Source organism: Apis florea, unplaced genomic scaffold, assembly GCF_048593485.1.
Source record: "Apis florea isolate Af1SG1 unplaced genomic scaffold, ASM4859348v1 contig_3367_pilon, whole genome shotgun sequence".
Lineage (NCBI taxonomy): Eukaryota > Metazoa > Arthropoda > Insecta > Hymenoptera > Apidae > Apis > Apis florea.
Window position 1 is genome coordinate 3,788,291 of NW_028256746.1, and position 17,967 is coordinate 3,806,257.

The window sequence follows — 17,967 nt, forward strand, 5'->3', positions numbered from 1 at the left end:
AACGGAAAGCGTCGCTGAAAAGATGTTGTCAGCTTGGTTCACTTTCCTTCTGTACAAATTCATGCGAGAATGCGCCGGTGAACCGTTGTACGTGCTATTTCGCGCAGTAAAACAACAAGTCGATAAGGGTCCAGTCGATGCCATTACATCTGAAGCGCGATATTCATTGTCGGAAGAGAAACTGATCAGACAGTCCATTGATTTCAAACCAATGGTATTTATTATTGAGAATTTGATGACGAATCTTCATTCCTTCTTTAAATATACAATTTAAAATTGAATTTTTAGACGGTCTATGTATCCATATCCCAACAAACGGTGTTCGTCGGTGGTATGGATCCAAACACAGAGAACGTTCCAGTCAAGGTTCTCGATTGCGACACGATATCTCAAGTGAAGGAGAAGGCATTGGACACGATCTACAGAGCCACGCCTTACAGCCAAAGACCGAGGAAAGATGATCTTGATCTTGGTAAGATTCGAAAAGTTTCGATCATGAACGTACGAATAATATAACGTTCTAATGCATCATATTTTAGAATGGCGAACTGGAGCATCCGGTAGATTGATCCTCTACGACGAAGACTCGACTACGAAAACGGAAGGTGAATGGAAGAAGCGAAACACGTTGAACCATTACAGGGTACCAGATGGAGCGTCGCTCAACCTAGTCTCCAAACAATCGTCGATCTACAATCTGTCGATCCTCTCCGAGAAAACGGACAAATCGCACAAATACGAAACCCTGAACCTTAGTAAATTCAGTTCAGCCAGCCCGCCGCTCTCCCGTGCCACATCGCCATTGAATCAGAATCACGACGGCGGTTTGAAATGCTGGCATCTCGTCAAACACCACGACTCCGATGCGCGAAAGGAAGGAGACCGTGGAAACAAAATGGTGTCGGAAATCTATTTGACGAGGCTACTAGCAACGAAGGGTACTCTTCAAAAATTCGTGGACGACCTTTTCGAAACAATCTTTAGCACTGCCCATCGGGGATCGGCCCTTCCCCTCGCGATCAAATACATGTTCGATTTCATGGACGATCAAGCACTACAACACGGCATATCTGATCCTGAAGTAGTTCATACATGGAAGAGTAACTCGCTTCCGCTCAGGTTTTGGGTGAATCTTATCAAAAACCCAAACTTTATCTTCGATATACATAAGTCGAATATCGTGGACTCGTGTCTGTCTGTCGTCGCGCAAACGTTTATGGACAGTTGTTCCACTTCGGATCATAGATTAGGTACGTATCGAGTGAATTCATATTCTATGAGATTTTTCTTACGATTTTTGGATACGTTGGTGAAACTTGTTTAATTCTTGTAATTGTAGGTAAGGACTCGCCAAGTTCTAAATTACTATATGCAAAGGACATTCCAGTGTACAAAGAGTGGGTAGAGCGTTATTATGCAGATATCAAAGTGATGCCAGCCATATCCGATCAAGACATGAATGCCATGCTTGCCGAAGAGTCTAGGGTATTATATATTTTTTTCCACGATTGAATTTTTAATCGCGTTATGACTATTATTTCCTATCATTTTCTCATTTTTTTCTTTTCTTTTTTTATAGTTACACACGACAGAATTCAACACGAATTGTGCCCTTTACGAATTATACACGTACGCGGGTAAATACAACGAACAATTGATAGTTACTCTGGAAGAGGATGAGTTCTCGCAGAAACAGAGATTGGCATACAAACTTGAACAAGTACACAATATAATGGCGGCGGATAACCCCTGATGTACCATGAACTCTATGAAGCATATGACAAAGCCCGCCCGCCAAGAGCTACCGTGCTGAATACTCAACCGCAGTTAGGTACTCTTAATCAAGCACCAAGAGGACTGGCCTATGTTGTAATCGATCGTCTCAGGTTTCCGTGCAAGCCAGTTATCTCAGCTTAGTACGCGAATTATTATTAAAAAGAAGAAATTGCACAACGGACCGCTGAAATGCTCGACAAGAGGAGGAGAAGTTTGAAACGTTTACAAGGATTGAAGTGTTTGTGACAAAGTCTTCTAAATTTGGTCGCTGGATACCAGGTGTGGCGGTAATCACACAGCGCATTGTCATACAATTGTACATAAAATACCAAAATCACGATTAATTGTAATAGAATTATCGACGTGCACCCACACCTTCTGGCGGCCATAATCACACAAAATGAAAACTGATAAATTTCGCGCGCTATGATATCGTCGTGGCGTCGATTAATACGCCACGTCCGGCGGATAGGATTTTAAAACAAACGAAAATAATAGAACATTAGTGTTATAAGTGAGTGAACGAATCAGCCGATCGATCCGATAATTTGTAAATGTGTTTAAAACGGCCAATATTTGCCGCCGCTATCGGGGATCGGCGATTTTTAACGAAGAAACATTTCCATCCACCGCTACTAGCTGAAATTTTTTTGAATTACGAACTGACGAATTTTAATAAATAAGATAATTAACGATTAACGATGATTAATTAAACATATGGGTATATTATATATACATGGATGGTATGTCGTATGTATATGTGTACATATATACACTTTATACTGGCGCAAAAAAGTATGTGTGTATGTATATGCAGTATCCGAAAAAAAAGCACGCGTACAGTATTGGCGCCAATACCGAGATATTTTTCTCGCGACGATTGATTGTTGTATAAGAAAGGGAGAAGTAAGCAAGAAAAAGAAAGAAGAAGAAGAAAATATAAAAACAGAAGTATAACAATAATGATTCTTGTCCAAATTTGTAAACATAAATTTCAATCGTCGATCGTCGATCGAATAGCTCGCCGTACTGTACGTGCGCTATGCATTACGCGTATTATTTATACTTACATGCATCCAAAACGAAAAAAAAGGAAGGAGTCGTCCGCGAAATCGGAGACAGACTGTGTATTAGTTGATAGGTATTAATCTATGGACTATGGCCGCGCGCGAGGCCAGCTCGATGTGACGGTTGTGTTGAGTGTGCGTGCTTCCCCTCCTTGGTCTCCAGCTCATTGTTCCATTTTATCATTAATCGTTCGTTCTCATCGTCGTGCATCCATCACCTGATGTTCACTTGATCATTGTCGCGCAATTCATATTCATCAGAAAAAGATTCCCCATCGTCCTCGTGTCATCATTACCTCTCTTTGTATTACATGTAGTAAAGATGTCCACTATCGACGCCTCTTCTACTCTTTCTCATCATTCCTAAGAAATCACATTGTGCCACTCTCTCTTCTCCCTTGTAATGCTTCAACGCCTCCGTCGTCATGTTGTTGTCACTCTTAATTATTGTAATATATAATGAATAACGATCACTGTTGAGTATTGTCTGATTGTAATACATTGATATTGAATTGATATGAATTGATAATCATTAATTAAAGCGTAACATTAAACTCTGTGGATGTAGCTATATTGGTATGGATGAAAGTTCAAAACAGTTGATGCAAGTGAGAATGGTCGAAAGCCGTTCGCGATAAGCAGCACTCAAAAATAAATTTTGTTCTAGGAACATTTTACCTACGCGCCATTTTCAATCTCGAATCGTATGTTCGTTTTTAATCTTATATATATATATATCACAGAAAGAGGGATCAACAATGGTATGTATCATCATTTTCCAAAATATTTCACTAATCGTTCAAGAACTTTCACTACGTTTCTTCCAAGTTAATCGTACGTTTAACGTAATTTTACAAACGCACATCGAAACCGAATGAAGTTACGTAAGACTTTTCAAATCCGCGTAGGTTAATTTCGATTTTACGAAATATCGATATTACGAAATATCGATATTCCGATCGAAAAAAGAATTCATATCGTCGAAGGTGTTCGAATTGGAGCAACCTTCAGAGTTCTGTCGATGCGGACGGCTGGTAGTGAATGAGTATTGTTCGTTTGTGCGTGAGTGTGTCCCGTGCGTCAATTCAATGTGCAGTTGTCAGTGGAGAAAGTATTTATTGCTCAAAAAACATCGGAAGACCGTGTGTGGAAAGGTAAGGCAGCAGGGAAAGATGCGGAGTTGGTAGGCTACGGGAAAGGAACGGGGGAGGGGGAATGAATGGGTACGTAAATAAAAGCGGTGAACGTACGTGTATTATGAAGATGCAGAAAAAAAAATGGATCACAGACAGGGTACTCCGCCAAGTCGAGAAATACTAAAAAAAAAAAAAAAAAAAGCGAAAGAAATTCACGTCGTTCAATCGCTGTATCACTTGCAAACGACAAAAAGATAAATAAATGAAAAAAAAAAATAAAAAAAGACAAAGGACTCGTAGCGCCCTCCCCCGCGCACGCCGACTTCAAATGGTACTAATAAACCCAAAGTGCCTCTGGTAGATTTTTGGGCATAAGCTTGAGTAATAAAGACTACATAGCGTTTATTATAAAAGCACGATTACGACGCGATCGCTGATTGTAATAAAACGATGATAATAATAATTAAAAAAAAAAAAAGAAAAAAAAAGGGGAGAAGAAAAAAGGAAAATTGAAATAAACAAGTGGGAAGGAGAGAGCGAGAGAAGAGAGAGAAAAATAAATAGAAAATGAGGGACAGGAGCGCGTGTAATGAACATATACACGTGCTTATTTATTAAATCACAAAAGAAATAATAACAAAAAAATAACCCGAAAAACGGGCGGAGTGCGGGCGTACCGGGTGTACGCGATGCGTACGCTAATTACACATTTAGATAAGATATACATATAGTCGGTAGCCTAGTCTCTATGTCAGTGTCTGCCCTGAGTGTCTTTCCCATGGTGTATCCCTATAAAGTGCGTGTACCTTGAAACTCCTGGCAAGCAGACGTGCAATTTCCATGAAACGTTCAATCAACCTCCTTCTTCCCCGGTCATCCCTGAAACGAAGGAGATCCCGCCTCTCCCTTCTACCAACATCCTCCTGCGCCAAATTATCACCCCTTCCACCACCAATATCATCGTTATTATCATCAAATTCCCCTCCCTTCTTCATAACGCGTTTACTGTGCTCACACATCACGCGTCCTTCGTCACACTACCGATCGGCACGTTTTGCTAAGTAAATATTATTATTGTATCGATGGTTCCTCATTAATTATGGAATGTACGATCCCGATTTGTAAAATTCGAACTAAGGAGATGTGTATCGCCGTATCGTTCGTGCGTGGCTTGCTGCCCCGGCAGTCTACTACCGTGTGTGCTGAATCGTATCTGAAGAGAGAACGTACGCCTCAAATCGAATGCCTCTGTCGAAGGATGATCGTGTACGTATGAGCATATATATTTGAGTCTTCTTGTTTGTCTTGTCTCTGCTCGAGAGGTGAGTTTAAATTAAAATGTCAAACATGGCCTCGACAAAAGGAGGGAACGAGGCCATGATACATAGGGAGATGACAAATAAAGAAGATTGATGAATGTCAGATCATTCGAATGAAAGATTTGCATGAGTGTTTGTGGACTGTGCAAGACTGAGAGAGGCAGCGGAGGGAGCTTGCCAATCAATCCAGGGTCGCTCCCTCGCCGCTCATTTTTACGTCATAAACATTAATTATGATTAAACATATAAAACAAAAAAAAAAAAAAAGATAATGCATCCAGCAAACACAATTACGTTACGTTTATAATAGTCATGTTCCTTTCCGATCAATAATTATTATTAATAAATCTATATCAACCTTGCTACATTATTTTGTACTTGTTTTTTTAATCTTAATATATTAGATAAAAAAAATATATATATAAATAATGCCGTTTTTAAGTTATCCGATCTTTATTATTATTATTTTTGTATAAATGTGTGATTAATAGTACGGATAGTGTAATAATTTTGTATGTTTATTGAACCAAAAATAAATATTATTGATAAAGAATCATTTTCGACATTTTGTTTAACTCTCTGTATTTAATTCTTTATTTAATGGATTGACAGTATCATCCGTATCTTCCATTTTCTCAAGAGATTCTGGAGTTTTGTGTGATCGTAGACTTTGTGGACCAATAGTACTTAATATAACGGGCAAAAGAAATAATCCATGCCAAAGGCCAAATAATATTACTAAAACGAAAATTTTCAAAAACGCATGGAAAACATAACTCTCTGAAAATGCCATCATAGAAAGCGCAAGTAATGTTGAACCAGCTCCATATGCAACTGCTGCACCAATATATCTTACTGCGATATGCGCTCTTTTAGTACGATCTTCACTTCCATCTATAGATGCAGCGTTTATAAATGCATGTGCAACATGAGCAGCATAATCCACGCACAATCCTATACCCAATTCCAAACCTAGGAAAAGAAGTTATGCAATAAAATGTTGTCAAATGTTGTAATATTAACAAATTTGTTGGCAATTTCGTCAATAATTTATTTCGTAGAAATAATAAACTCACCAATGCAAGATACAATATCTATTGTTAAATCCCAGAAATACATAAATCCACAAACATTCAAAAGTGTGAGGAGTACGCTTAAAAAGATCCAAAAGCATGTTTGTAACTCAGCAATCAACAACCCTGTCATTCCCATAACACAAATTAAAGCTAACAAAACATTGCGTTGAACTTCTTGGGCGATCAACTTATCCGTCACCCACAAACTGAAAATTTCGCTCCAGACTGTAACGAAACCATTGATTCCAGCATCACGTGCTACTTGTTTACTTTCATCCATTGCTGGAATCCATTGATGGGGACCATAGAATCGTTTGAAGATAAAATCTATAGTGGCTACTGAAATAGGTGCGGTATTTTGACCACATGTTAAACTCTTTTTGAAACGAAAGTTCCGTTGATATTTGCCTCCATTTCGGCTAAATAAGAACTTGGATAAATAATTCTGAAATTCTACATCCTCCAGTATAACATTTCTTAAATCTATTAATTAAAATATGTTATTATTAATTTAATTTTACAATTATTTATTAACTTATTAGTATTAAGCTATTTAAAAATCTTATTAACCTTTTTGAAAGTATTCTAAAACAAATTTTGTAAAATCCATAGGCCATGCACTTATACTTTGTACTGTTGATAAATTTGCAAATTTTTCCGATAGATTTATTAACTTTGGAAACTCAGCAGTGTAGTTAAAATCTCCCATGAGAATCATTGATTCGTAACCTCGATCGGGATATTCAGCACGATGTACATTGATATATTTGCTTAAATATGAATGGTTTGGTATAAACCATGTTGGATCGAACCATTGTTGCAATTGTAATATACCGACAATTCCAACCGATGCTGTAACTATTGTTATTAATACTATCATTATTTTCCCAGGTTTCGTTAAAATTATATTTGAATATATTTTATTTATCAACTTGGTGGAAAGTTCTTCTTGTGGATTGATGAATTTTTGTGTAAAATTTTCATGAACAATGCAAGGAAATATTGAATTTCTTTTATTTTCGATTCGTCGAGCATCAATGGAGAAAAAAGCAACGTAAAACGTAATTTGAAATAAAAACGTTAATAATACTCCAAACGCTGCATAAATACAATATGATTGAAGAGATGGCAATATCTAAAAATACATGTAATGTTATTTGTATATTTTTCATCTATATAATACATTAAATATTAATTCAATCTTACTGTGGATGCACCAATAATAAAGGCAACAACGTCAGTAAGAGAAGTAATAATAATCGCAGAGCCAGCGTGTCCTAACATTAATGCTATTCTTTTTTCTAATGGCTTATTTCGATTCAACTTTTGTGCATGTACTTCTTTCCAAGATGCCATTATTAAAAAATTATCGTCTACTCCGAGAGCCAATAATAAAAAAGGTAAAGAAGTATGTACAGGCCCATATGAAATGCCAAGAAGAGAGCATACACTAATTGAAACTATAAAAGCACCACCCACGCACAAAAGACCGACAATTGTGAGGTAAACCTATAAAAAAATGTTTTATAACATATAGATATAAATATTTCTGAACGTTTTTATATATACGTAATTTTTTTGATGAAAAACATATATCTTAACTTAAATCTTTACATCAAAAATAACTTACCCTACATCCTACCCAATTATATTCCGAAGATATGACTAGAACATAGAAAAACATCAAAAAGAATCCTATTGATAATATACCAATATTTCCGAACATCGTTACAAACGTAACATCACCGAAGCTTCTTCCAGCTTCGTACCAAATAGCTAATGTATTATTTACATTTTTTTCACTATTCAACAACTTTGCATTTCTATGCAATACATCCAAATAGGATAATTCCCATTGTAATATATCTTTTGTTGCCTATAAATAAAATATTTCGTTATTCGAATATTATTATTATTTATTTATAAGCACATAAAAAAAAAATATATATATATAAAAGTCTTCTATATATATATAAAATTTTAAATGAAAAATTCTGATTTTGTCAAAGATCAAAAAAATTGATAAAATATATATATTTACAGAAAAATGAATTAATCTTTTTATTAAAAACAAATAATTTTATAGATCTTGACAAAATCATTTAGTCAAGAAAAAGAAAACAAGGCCTAAATCATACAAGTTGTTTAAAAAACAACTTATTATTATACAATTAATTTATGTACTATTCAATGAAAAATAATAGTTATATAAAGTATCTTTAAATTTAAAATCATTTATTAAAAATTATGATTTAGGCCTTTTTATAAACTTACCTTACCCAATCAGCTGTTCCAACATCATTGCCAAAGTCATGCATATCCACTTCTGAAAAATTTACAATAATAGCCCATTGTGTTTTCACAGCTGTGGCTGAAATAATTCTATCATTTTCATCTTTTATTATACCACCCAATAATTCTGTAAAATTTAGTGGATGGCCCAAAGTGGGGCTAATTTTTACTTTATTTATATCTTTAATAATTTCTTCTTTAGATTTATGAAGTATCACATTAGTGTCATATTCCCATATATCCAAAATACTATTTAATAGGCAAGCTTTTGGTAAATTGTTAACTATATTACAATAGATTTCAGGATTAGCATGAACTGCAGGTTCAAATATTGTTTTGTTAATTGATATCTCTGGTTCAATTTCAAAAAAATCATCAAATTGATCACTGCGTTTTTTTCTATGTGCAATACCTGATATGACAGGTACTCTATTTATTAAACAAAAAGAAATTAGTTTTTAATGACTTTATATTATTTATATATATTATAAAGTTTATTCAATAACCAGAACGCTTACTTGAAACATATATCTGTCCATGCAATTTGATCAGGAGTTTGTATAGAAATAATTTGCTTTGTTATTTCATTTAACTAAAATAATTTAAATTAATTAAATTTTTAATATTATATTATATTTTTGTTACAATAAAATAAAGAAATAAGAATAAATACCTTTGCAAGTATTTCTGGTTCTAATATATTATCCGCTGTTAATATCATATTTTCTAATCTCAAACTCTGATCAAATTTTTCAAACATCCATTCCGTATCACGAACAAATTCCGAATCCTGCGGAACCCATAATCTTATAGGATTTTTCTCTTGATGAAAAAAATAAAGACCAGAGAGGGAAATTAATACTATCACAGCACTTCCAATTATCCATTTCAATGGTCTTCGAGCAATTCGCAATCCAAGCCTGCAAAAACCACAATATTCAATTATATAATCACAAAGAATTTTTCTTTTAGTCACAAAAAAATTATACTTACCCATAGAAAAAATGCTCGACCACTTCTGATAGACGCTGTGGTATGCGTTGCAGAAAGCTTCGAAAAGTCCGCTTACGAACGATTCTTCCTTCTATCTCCATTTTTTCAACACTGAAACTGAATCACGGTAATATCGTTTCTTTTCGTATCATGATTGAATTTTAAGCACGATTCGCGTAAGTTCCATTGAATGATTTCGAACCTAATTGGTTCCGTTTGCAATTTGATCTATAGTCTTAGTCTCCTTCGCAACGGGTAAAGAACAACGAACACATAACCTCTAAATTTGTCGACCGATTAAATATAAATATATGAATAAACATAGAAACGTGAAAAAGATTATGCAATCAAGAAATACTTCCATTTGAAGCAACTTGTGCACGGAACTTTTGTTCAGTTCCGCGAACAATCGACTGTCACTATCCATAGTGAGACTTTTTAACTTATTGTGCGTTCTGCTGCATCAGATTACGCATGGTAGACATTACACTATCAGCGCGCGTAATTATTATCAAATATAAACTATTGTAAAAAAATAGAATTATCAAGATATAAATTATATTATTAAAATTTAATTTAATTTATTTAAGAGAAAAATGAAATTAAATCTGTTACCGTTTCTGCGAATTGATTTTCTCGAAAGATCAAGTTTGCAAATGATTAAGCACTTATATATATTTTTTAGATCTAGGAATTGACACACACACATATATATATATATATATATATATATATATATATATATATATGTATATATGCCGGTTTTGTTTTATGAATAGTTATTCTCAAGTAGATGCGTTTTCAAATAATTTTTCGATTTTCCAAAAAAAAAAAAAAAAATAATAATAATATAATAAATAATAAAAAAAAAATGTAAGATTGAAATTGTAACTATAATTAAAGTTATAGTATATGATAATATCATTTCAAAATTTTACAAAAGATTTATAAAAATAATCAAAGAGATCATAAAAAACTAAATATTTTTTGCAATTTTTATAGAAATTTCTTTTGTGTGTTATTTCTACAAAAATTTTTTATTCTTAGATATAAATTATAAAAAAGACAAAAACTTACCATAAATTCTTTACAAGATCGAGACCTTAAAACCGTTCTCTTCACTGATTAACTCACAACTGCTGTGCTGCTCTACGAATCCGAACAAGTCTCATTCAAAATTAACTTAATAACCAACTATTGATGTAACCAAGCATCGTAATTTATCGAAACCTAATACTTATCAATTAAATCCAATGATAACGAAGATATTACACACCAACGATATCCGATTCAATTTCCATTCGAATCTTCGATATGCACGATTAACGCGCTCCAATGCATGTGCTCAATGTGCACACATTGTCTGCGAAATAATGGGTATAATTAATTTCTTTTGCGGTTTCTTTCATGTGTAATTATGAATTGGAAACTAGAAGGATTCTCGACTCGTGTCTCTCAAAGCGTCGTCTTAATTTCGTTGATTAATGGAACAAATGTATTTAAGAGAAAAAATATTTTATGGATGATTGTACGTTAATTTATCGATTGTTGATTCATACGTTGAAAAATAGCATGTATAATATGCATATATATTCTAACTGGTCAAGAACACGAGATTGATAGTTGCAGTATAATATCTAATGAATAGTTATAAACTGGAAAGAATTAAAGGAACTTCTTTAATAATCGTTACGTAAAGTGAATTTCCTGGTTCTAACTTTATTTTATTTAATTTATGTTGTTCTTTGTCCAGGAAATAAAGAAAATGAATATTTTAAATTAAAAATTAAAAAAGAAGATTAATTTCAAAAATCCGATTATTACTTTATTAATCAGATTTGTTCCTTGTTTTCACAATGAGCTCATATATCATATAACAAGATATTATTATATATGTGTTGAACGTGAAGACGAATATTTTTTACACAGATTGAATACAAATCATCGGAAATATAAATATAATTATTTCTCGAGATTTTTCACACATACAGTGTTAATTTTTCATATAGATTTTCACTTCTTCGTTCAGCATTTTTTTTATTCATAATCAATAAATCATAGCTTTTCATTTATAAAGGATAGACAGCTTGCTTATATAATATGAAAATGTATTTCTAAGAGTATATATTTTTACAAATCATGCGTAATGAATAAGAGAGGTAACAGACATATATATTAGAAGGCAAAGTTCCAAAGCGGACAGAACAATTTTACAATAACGATGCACGTTCACGATTCTCATGTGGAGCAGCGTGTACGATATGCTGACTGTTGCAAAAGCGGGCAAAATCATTCTAGCTAGAGGAAACAACGGTGACGTGTTCAACCATATCGGTGCAATTAACAGATAAGGGACCACGATTTCGAGATCATGTTGATGTGCATTTCGAATGCGATCCACGTCCACGTGTCCGCCTCCTGTCGGGCATAAAATTATATCGGTACCTTTCAACCATCTTCTATCCTCCTCGCTGTGGATCACCTATGAAAAATCGTTTAAACCGAGGCGTTCCAATTACTGAGTCGTAAATAATGTTATATCGAAGGAAAAAATCTCTTATCGAACGAAACAAGTTTTAAAATTGCTCTCCTTGAATAATCAGTCTCAATTTTCTGCGGGGAAACATAAATTCGTACGTAAACAGACACTTAAGTTCATTGGGAATTGCCTGAATCGTGATAAATGACGGAATAATGTAAATAATCGACATGTTCCGTAATTATAATACGAGAAACGTTGGAATTAAAGAGTTACGACAACTGATCACGTTTGAGATTTGATAAGAAAAGAAACATTTGTTTTTCACTCACTGTGTCGCTCGTGATAACACAAGAAATGACATTAAAAGATAATAATAAATCTTGAATATTTACAAATATTAATATACCATATTCTGACTCTTTTATATTTTATATAAATAACGAAGTAAGCGTTATATGAATAATTCTATTAAGAAAATATAACAAAAAGATTTATCCGACCTCGCATTCCCGATTTTTCAACAAGAATTATGATTATGATTTCAATTAATTGAAGGATGCGAGATAAAGTCTATTACAAAAACTGGAATACCTTGAATGCTAAATGAATGATTCCACAGAAGTGTTTATTCTAAACTTCCTATCCATGTATATTAATACGCTATAACTTATACGAAAGATCAAAACATCGTTAAATTAAAACTCTTGCCTACTTCTTGTTTCTCGATATCGATGTCGAAAAGATTCATTTCTTTACCTGTCTGGTCGCTCGAATTCGCCCAGTGAACCAAGTCAAGGCGTTCATCTTCAGAACGAGAACGCACGACCACCAGGCGTAAGCTGCCCACAACTCTCTCGCAAGATTGCTCTCCATTGTTCTTGGCTTCGTAACGAGAAGAAAAACTCGAAGAATGGAGGGCGTAGCTCGTTGTTCCCTTAATATTTCTTTCGTTTAGTCGCGTGCGCCATTCTCTCAACGCGCGAGAGGTGGATCATTTATCAATGTCGCGATAAGGGAACAAGAACGGCGGATGAAAAAAAAAAAAAAAAGAAAAAAAAGGAAAATAAAAGAAAAAAATGCGCGAATAAAAGAAAAAAAGGGAGGGAGAATGCAAGGAACGAGTATCAAAGCACAGAGGGGGTGGTGGGGAGGTGTTAGAAAGTTAGCACGAGCGCGAAAGGAAAGTTGTCGAGAGCGGAATCGCGTTAAAATTCACTTCGCATGGATTCGTTGTCGCTCGTTGCTACCAGACGACTGACTGCCTCGAAAACCGGTGTCCCTGGAACGTGATCTCGAGTCCTACAGCCCTATTTGGAAGTCAAATCGACAAGCGCCACGCCGATTCTTGGGGCCGGGCCACGTTTCGGAAACGTAGCGGCATTTGTTTCGAGCTGGCTCGTTTATTTTTCTACACGGGGAACAGGGACACGTTAAAAAAGTTGGGGAATTGTAAAACACGTAGTTGGCGCAACGTATTTTTGCCGTATTTCGATCGAGTCGAGCCCGTGTCGATGTCGATAAATGTTGCGAACGTCGCGAAAAAGTTTTCGTTGCCCTCCCACCGACAAGTTGGCTATTGGTGACGATGATAAATGATAAGAAATAAGAAACGTTGATGTCTGTCTATCTGCTCGAAACTTTTTACAATATCAAATTCGATACCCCTTAGAAATCCGATACTTGGTCATTTGACTATGATGCAAATTTATTATTATATCGATGAATTTTTTCAAAGTTTTGAGAAAAGTTTTTTGACACTGTACGAGGGATAAAAACGTGACTTTTCATTTGGTATATGTATTGATGCTTTCGTTTAAAAGGTTTTAATTTACATATCAATTGTTACATCAATTATCCTAAGATTCTTTATCACGATAATCGATCGATAAACTCGATCTACTAAGAAACGATTAATCGGTAATTTATAATTATTTAAAAGAAGAAGAAGAAGAAAAGAAAATAATTATTGTCAATTTTATTCCTCGAACTTCTCGGCATTTCGTAATATTTCATTCCTAGAAAAATGTTCGGCAAACTTCAAACGATCCACACCGATTTTCTCCGATCGGCAAAGTAGCTAATTAAAGTGAAATCTTTGGTAGATTATGCGATATTTAATGTCACGTTACAAACGCCACTGGGCGATGTTACTCTTCTTTATGTTCGACTGTATCGACACGTCGATCAGATTATTTCCAAGGAAAAAATCCGTGGCGACGATGTTCGTCTCCTTCCACCATTCCTCCTGGAACTTGTACGTGAGATTCCTGTTCACCGAGTCGGCCATCTGCCGCAACCCGCCGGATAAATTGAAGATTATGTCCAACGGGTAAGGTGTTAACTCCGCCATCACCGCCCACAATGGATTTTGACTGTTACGAGACTTCTTCGGACCCATGATGACTTTGTCCAGATATTTGAACAGCCCTTCCACCGTCTGTTGATTACCCCAGGCTTGAGACATCGTTGGCCAAAGCCAATCGTATTCTGAAATATAATACACAGATAGATAGAGCTGCCGAGATAAAACAGAGGATCGAGAATAAAACGAATTTAATTAAATTAATCTAGAAATGAAATTATTAGAGTCTCCATTTAATCGACATTGTTACATTCGTTCTATGATAAGATAATGACAAATTTACCATTAACGATATGCTTATCACCGTAGCAAATTATCAACCGTTTCCCTCCGGTCCAAATATCATTTAAGGTCGGACCGAGACCTTCGACACCTCTATCCGGTTTCAGAATCAATCCTTCGAATTCTCGTAAAAGGATCATGGCCAATCGACGATGCCTACTAGGTCTATCCTCGAATCCCACGGGAAATCTGCAAACAACATAACTCCAACCGTTGAACATCGTTTCATTTTAACGATAATACACTGTAACGATACTCTCACTGTATATCGATACGCGAAGAAATATTATATATCAATTTCTCTCTCCCTCTCTCTCTCTCTCTCTCTCTCATCTTTCTCCCACGAGAGGATCGTGCAGTTTCCAATAGCTAAATATGCGCGATCAAGTTCGAGATATACGTAGACGAACGGGCAGCCGCGGTCAATTTCATAGCAATTTGAAATCAATTTGCATCACAAGCATCGAATCGTTCTCCCAGCATTATCGATCCATCCGAATCGGCAGTGTTGCATTAATGCCAACGTATGCCAATTTACCTATGAAAGTCCATGATGACCACCTCTCCCCTAGCGACGTTCAGAAAGTTTCTCACGTCTTTGATGATGGCCGAGAGGGGGGTGATCCGGATGACATCATGATTGATCCAGAATCTGCTTATGTGATTGCCCTCCTCGATGGCCGTGCCGTTGGGAATTGACGGGTAATAACCAACTCTGATGTCGAGATACCTTATGCCGTGCACTAATTGCGTCCACACGTCGCGGTCCTGCGTCAACAGGTACCTTTGGAACGCGTCTCGTCTCGTCAGATCGCCGTGCTTGTAACATCCGGAATTATGCGTGCCTGGGATCATCAAACTCCCTATCGGAAGTCTTCCTAATTGTCTCCTGAAGAGAGAATCGTTTCGAGAGTTTGATCGAGAAATAATTTTTTCCAGAAATCTAATCACGTCCTACCTCAAGTCGTACATCCACGTCGGCCAGATCTGTAAACAAGAGCTGGTAAGGTACACTCCATCCTTGTAAAGGGCGGCGTGGTGTTTCAGGCAATGCGGACCCGGAAGCGTCGCGCCATCCTTGGTGTCCCATCCACCCGGAAGCGGTGGACGTCCAACCGTGATGTTGGTTCGATAGTAACCCCGTGGGTATTGCAGCGAACTCAAAGTCAGCTTAGGCTTAACCGTTTTATCTGAAAACGCGACGTCAATGGTTGCGTCGATCTATATCGATATAAATTACTTTCGAATAAATTGCTCGAACCTCGAGATTGAGATTGAAAAAAAGGAAAAATATTGCGTTTTTGTTCGCTTGAATGCCTTGAAAGTAAGAATAATTATCATTGGAACGCGGTTAAATTAAAGTTGAAAGAAAAAAGAAAAAAAAAAGAAAAAAATGAAGAAAAAAGAAATGATAGATCGATTACAATCGTTAATATTCGAAATGTAATTCTAAGCCTTGAGTCTTTAATTCACGACGTTCAATAGAAGCAAACAAAACTTATTACTATGTGCTGGGTCAGCAGTGAACACCTTGATGGTATCTGGATATCCTGTACTCGTTGGACAATCGAGGTCCCAATTTACTTCGAGCTCAGCGTCGACCACCTTGTCGCTGGCAGCGATTGGTCTCCACAGCGAGGAGACTGTCAGCCATACTTTTCCGCATTGTGCTGCCAATGCTGAAATCACCAATTTTTTTTTTTTTTTTATCGTCAGCAATCCCTTATCATGCGGACGACACACTTCCGACTGTTCCAAAATTTTTTTCAAGCGTGCTCGAAAACCACGTAATAAAACCACGAGATTTAAATTTACCGATATCGCAGAATACGTGAAGAAGCAGCAATATTTCACCCTTCAGCATCATCGAGTAATGTGCCAATTTATCCAAGCTTCCCGTACAAGCCCGTGCTTCCCTCCCGTCCTACGTCAAACACCTACCTATATCGACGATAAAAATAAAAATTATACGTATATACATATATATATATAGAAATATTATTCGATTAACGAATCAATATCAATAAATTAATAGATCATTGTTTCTGTGGCGATAAAAATGGAACAGCATCATCGATCGATGATTAACGAACGCGACAACAATAATATAGAAGAACAACGAAGTTATTAATTAAAGATTACGATCACTCGAACGAAAGTTGAGAAAGAGGAGAGGATCCGGAGACAAAAGCACTTACGCGCGCGGACACCACTTCCTGACGCGGCGAGTCGATCGCCAGGAATCCCACCTCGAGTCCTGGTTCTCTCCTTCGGCTGCCGATCGATGGCCGATCGAGCATTCAGTCGCGCTTCGTTCCGCGGAACGATCCTCTTTCTTCTCCTCTCCTTTCCTTCGCCTTCAAGGGGATCGACGCAGACCGCTCGATCGACGACGCATCGTCCGTCACACGATCGATTCACGGCGAGAGCAACCGGGTCGATACCGATCGACCTCGGGCCTCGGAGAGGGGGAAAAAAAAAAAAAAAAGGAAAAGAACGAACGGATCCGGCCGTCCGGAGACAGTCCAGCGACTGAACGATAGAGAACCGAACGAGCCGTGACCGGACCAGTTTAATATAGAACCCGCTCGCTTATAGGACATTCAAGCACATTGTGCCATCCTTCCATCACTTCCTCGGACACGTCAATTGCTCGGTGGGGACCACGTAGCTGTCCTCGTCGGCCACCCGTTCGAACACGTTGCGTTTTTCTCTGTCCAACCGTTCGTTCGGTCATCCTATCGACCGACCGCCGTCCACCACCGGGGGGTCAGACCCGGCCTGACCCGCCGGCATTAAACACCATTTCCTGCGTACGCCATGGAATATATAGCTTCGAGACAACGACGTAAGCGTAGGGAGGGCGTACGGCGGTGTACGAGCGTCGATGGATCCGTCTCCGGGGTTTGGGGGACGGATTCTGATTCTACATTGAATTATCACCCTCGTCGCTCGTGGCTGGGCAACCGAGGGGAGGGGCGGGGATCGTGAGAGCTAACAGGATGATGATTAGGTACAGGTGCGGGCAACGAGGCGACTCGATTTATCGTTACTCGCCGTTCGATATGATATTTGCCGACCGTCCCGTGTTTCATCCATCCGATATCGAACCGATTCTCTATCCAGAAACTGTTTATCATCCGCCACGCTTGTTTTTGGAATAATTGGACCCGGAAATTGGA

The 17,967-nt window shown here is 36.8% G+C and overlaps 4 protein-coding genes across 14 annotated transcripts in view; 1 reads left to right on the forward strand and 3 right to left on the reverse strand.

The window, feature by feature from the left end:
• Nucleotides 1–5,851, forward strand: part of PlexA (plexin A) — a 267,624-nt gene extending 261,773 nt beyond the window's left edge. For all 8 annotated transcript variants that reach the window (XM_086911844.1, XM_086911845.1, XM_031917682.2 and 5 more), the window contains 5 exons: nt 1–214; nt 289–472; nt 540–1,250; nt 1,340–1,485; nt 1,580–5,851. In XM_086911844.1, coding sequence (XP_086767970.1) covers nt 1–214; nt 289–472; nt 540–1,250; nt 1,340–1,485; nt 1,580–1,753 — 1,429 coding nt within the window. In that variant the 3' untranslated portion in view covers nt 1,754–5,851. The remainder of the gene's footprint in view (nt 215–288; nt 473–539; nt 1,251–1,339; nt 1,486–1,579) is intronic.
• On the reverse strand, nt 4,548–11,103 carry LOC100865833 (patched domain-containing protein 3). Of its 3 annotated transcripts, none has more exons than XM_003695513.4 (10): nt 10,737–11,103; nt 9,660–9,770; nt 9,340–9,586; nt 9,185–9,258; nt 8,654–9,095; nt 8,005–8,250; nt 7,581–7,883; nt 6,945–7,509; nt 6,375–6,857; nt 4,548–6,270 (listed from the first exon to the last, which is right to left on the reverse strand). In XM_003695513.4, the coding sequence occupies exons 2-10, from the start codon at nt 9,758–9,760 to the stop codon at nt 5,870–5,872; spliced, it is 2,862 nt and encodes a 953-aa protein (XP_003695561.1). In that variant the 5' UTR covers nt 9,761–9,770; nt 10,737–11,103; the 3' UTR covers nt 4,548–5,869. The 3 variants fall into 3 exon arrangements, with proteins under 3 accessions (XP_003695561.1, XP_031773543.1, XP_086767977.1); XM_031917683.2 differs by having other exon boundaries at nt 9,660–9,776; XM_086911851.1 differs by lacking the exon at nt 10,737–11,103 and adding an exon at nt 10,275–10,297 and having other exon boundaries at nt 9,660–9,776.
• A 359-nt stretch (nt 11,104–11,462) lies between these two features.
• On the reverse strand, nt 11,463–13,404 carry LOC100866047 (uncharacterized). Its single transcript, XM_003695514.4, has 2 exons — nt 12,898–13,404; nt 11,463–12,141 (listed from the first exon to the last, which is right to left on the reverse strand). The coding sequence occupies exons 1-2, from the start codon at nt 13,012–13,014 to the stop codon at nt 11,797–11,799; spliced, it is 462 nt and encodes a 153-aa protein (XP_003695562.2). The 5' UTR covers nt 13,015–13,404; the 3' UTR covers nt 11,463–11,796.
• Nucleotides 13,405–13,922: 518 nt separating this feature from the next.
• LOC105736042 (PI-PLC X domain-containing protein 2) lies at nt 13,923–17,590 on the reverse strand. Of its 2 annotated transcripts, none has more exons than XM_086911852.1 (7): nt 16,984–17,590; nt 16,601–16,726; nt 16,291–16,464; nt 15,744–15,975; nt 15,324–15,674; nt 14,787–14,974; nt 13,923–14,628 (listed from the first exon to the last, which is right to left on the reverse strand). In XM_086911852.1, exons 2-7 carry the CDS (start codon nt 16,650–16,652, stop codon nt 14,267–14,269), a joined length of 1,359 nt encoding a protein of 452 aa, XP_086767978.1. In that variant the 5' UTR covers nt 16,653–16,726; nt 16,984–17,590; the 3' UTR covers nt 13,923–14,266. The 2 variants fall into 2 exon arrangements, with proteins under 2 accessions (XP_086767978.1, XP_086767979.1); XM_086911853.1 differs by having other exon boundaries at nt 16,601–16,722; nt 16,984–17,401.
• Nucleotides 17,591–17,967: the final 377 nt, after the last annotated feature.

What these genes read in the sequence shown, in the direction of transcription:
- LOC100865833 (XM_003695513.4), bottom strand. Translation starts at nt 9,760, where the DNA reads ATGGAGATAGAAGGAAGAATCGTTCGTAAGCGGACTTTTCGAAGCTTT. An exon ending in ATAATTGGGTAGGATGTAGG is followed by an intron (nt 7,884 to 8,004) that starts GTAAGTTATTTT and finishes ATTTTTTTATAG; the next exon opens with GTTTACCTCACAATTGTCGG. An exon ending in TTATTATTGGTGCATCCACA is followed by an intron (nt 7,510 to 7,580) that starts GTAAGATTGAAT and finishes ATGTATTTTTAG; the next exon opens with ATATTGCCATCTCTTCAATC.
- LOC100866047 (XM_003695514.4), bottom strand. Translation starts at nt 13,014, where the DNA reads ATGGAGAGCAATCTTGCGAGAGAGTTGTGGGCAGCTTACGCCTGGTGG. An exon ending in GAATTCGAGCGACCAGACAG is followed by an intron (nt 12,142 to 12,897) that starts GTAAAGAAATGA and finishes GATTTTTCATAG; the next exon opens with GTGATCCACAGCGAGGAGGA.
- LOC105736042 (XM_086911852.1), bottom strand. Translation starts at nt 16,652, where the DNA reads ATGATGCTGAAGGGTGAAATATTGCTGCTTCTTCACGTATTCTGCGAT. An exon ending in CACTGCTGACCCAGCACATA is followed by an intron (nt 15,976 to 16,290) that starts GTAATAAGTTTT and finishes TCGCGTTTTCAG; the next exon opens with ATAAAACGGTTAAGCCTAAG. An exon ending in ACGTGGATGTACGACTTGAG is followed by an intron (nt 15,675 to 15,743) that starts GTAGGACGTGAT and finishes TTCTCTCTTCAG; the next exon opens with GAGACAATTAGGAAGACTTC.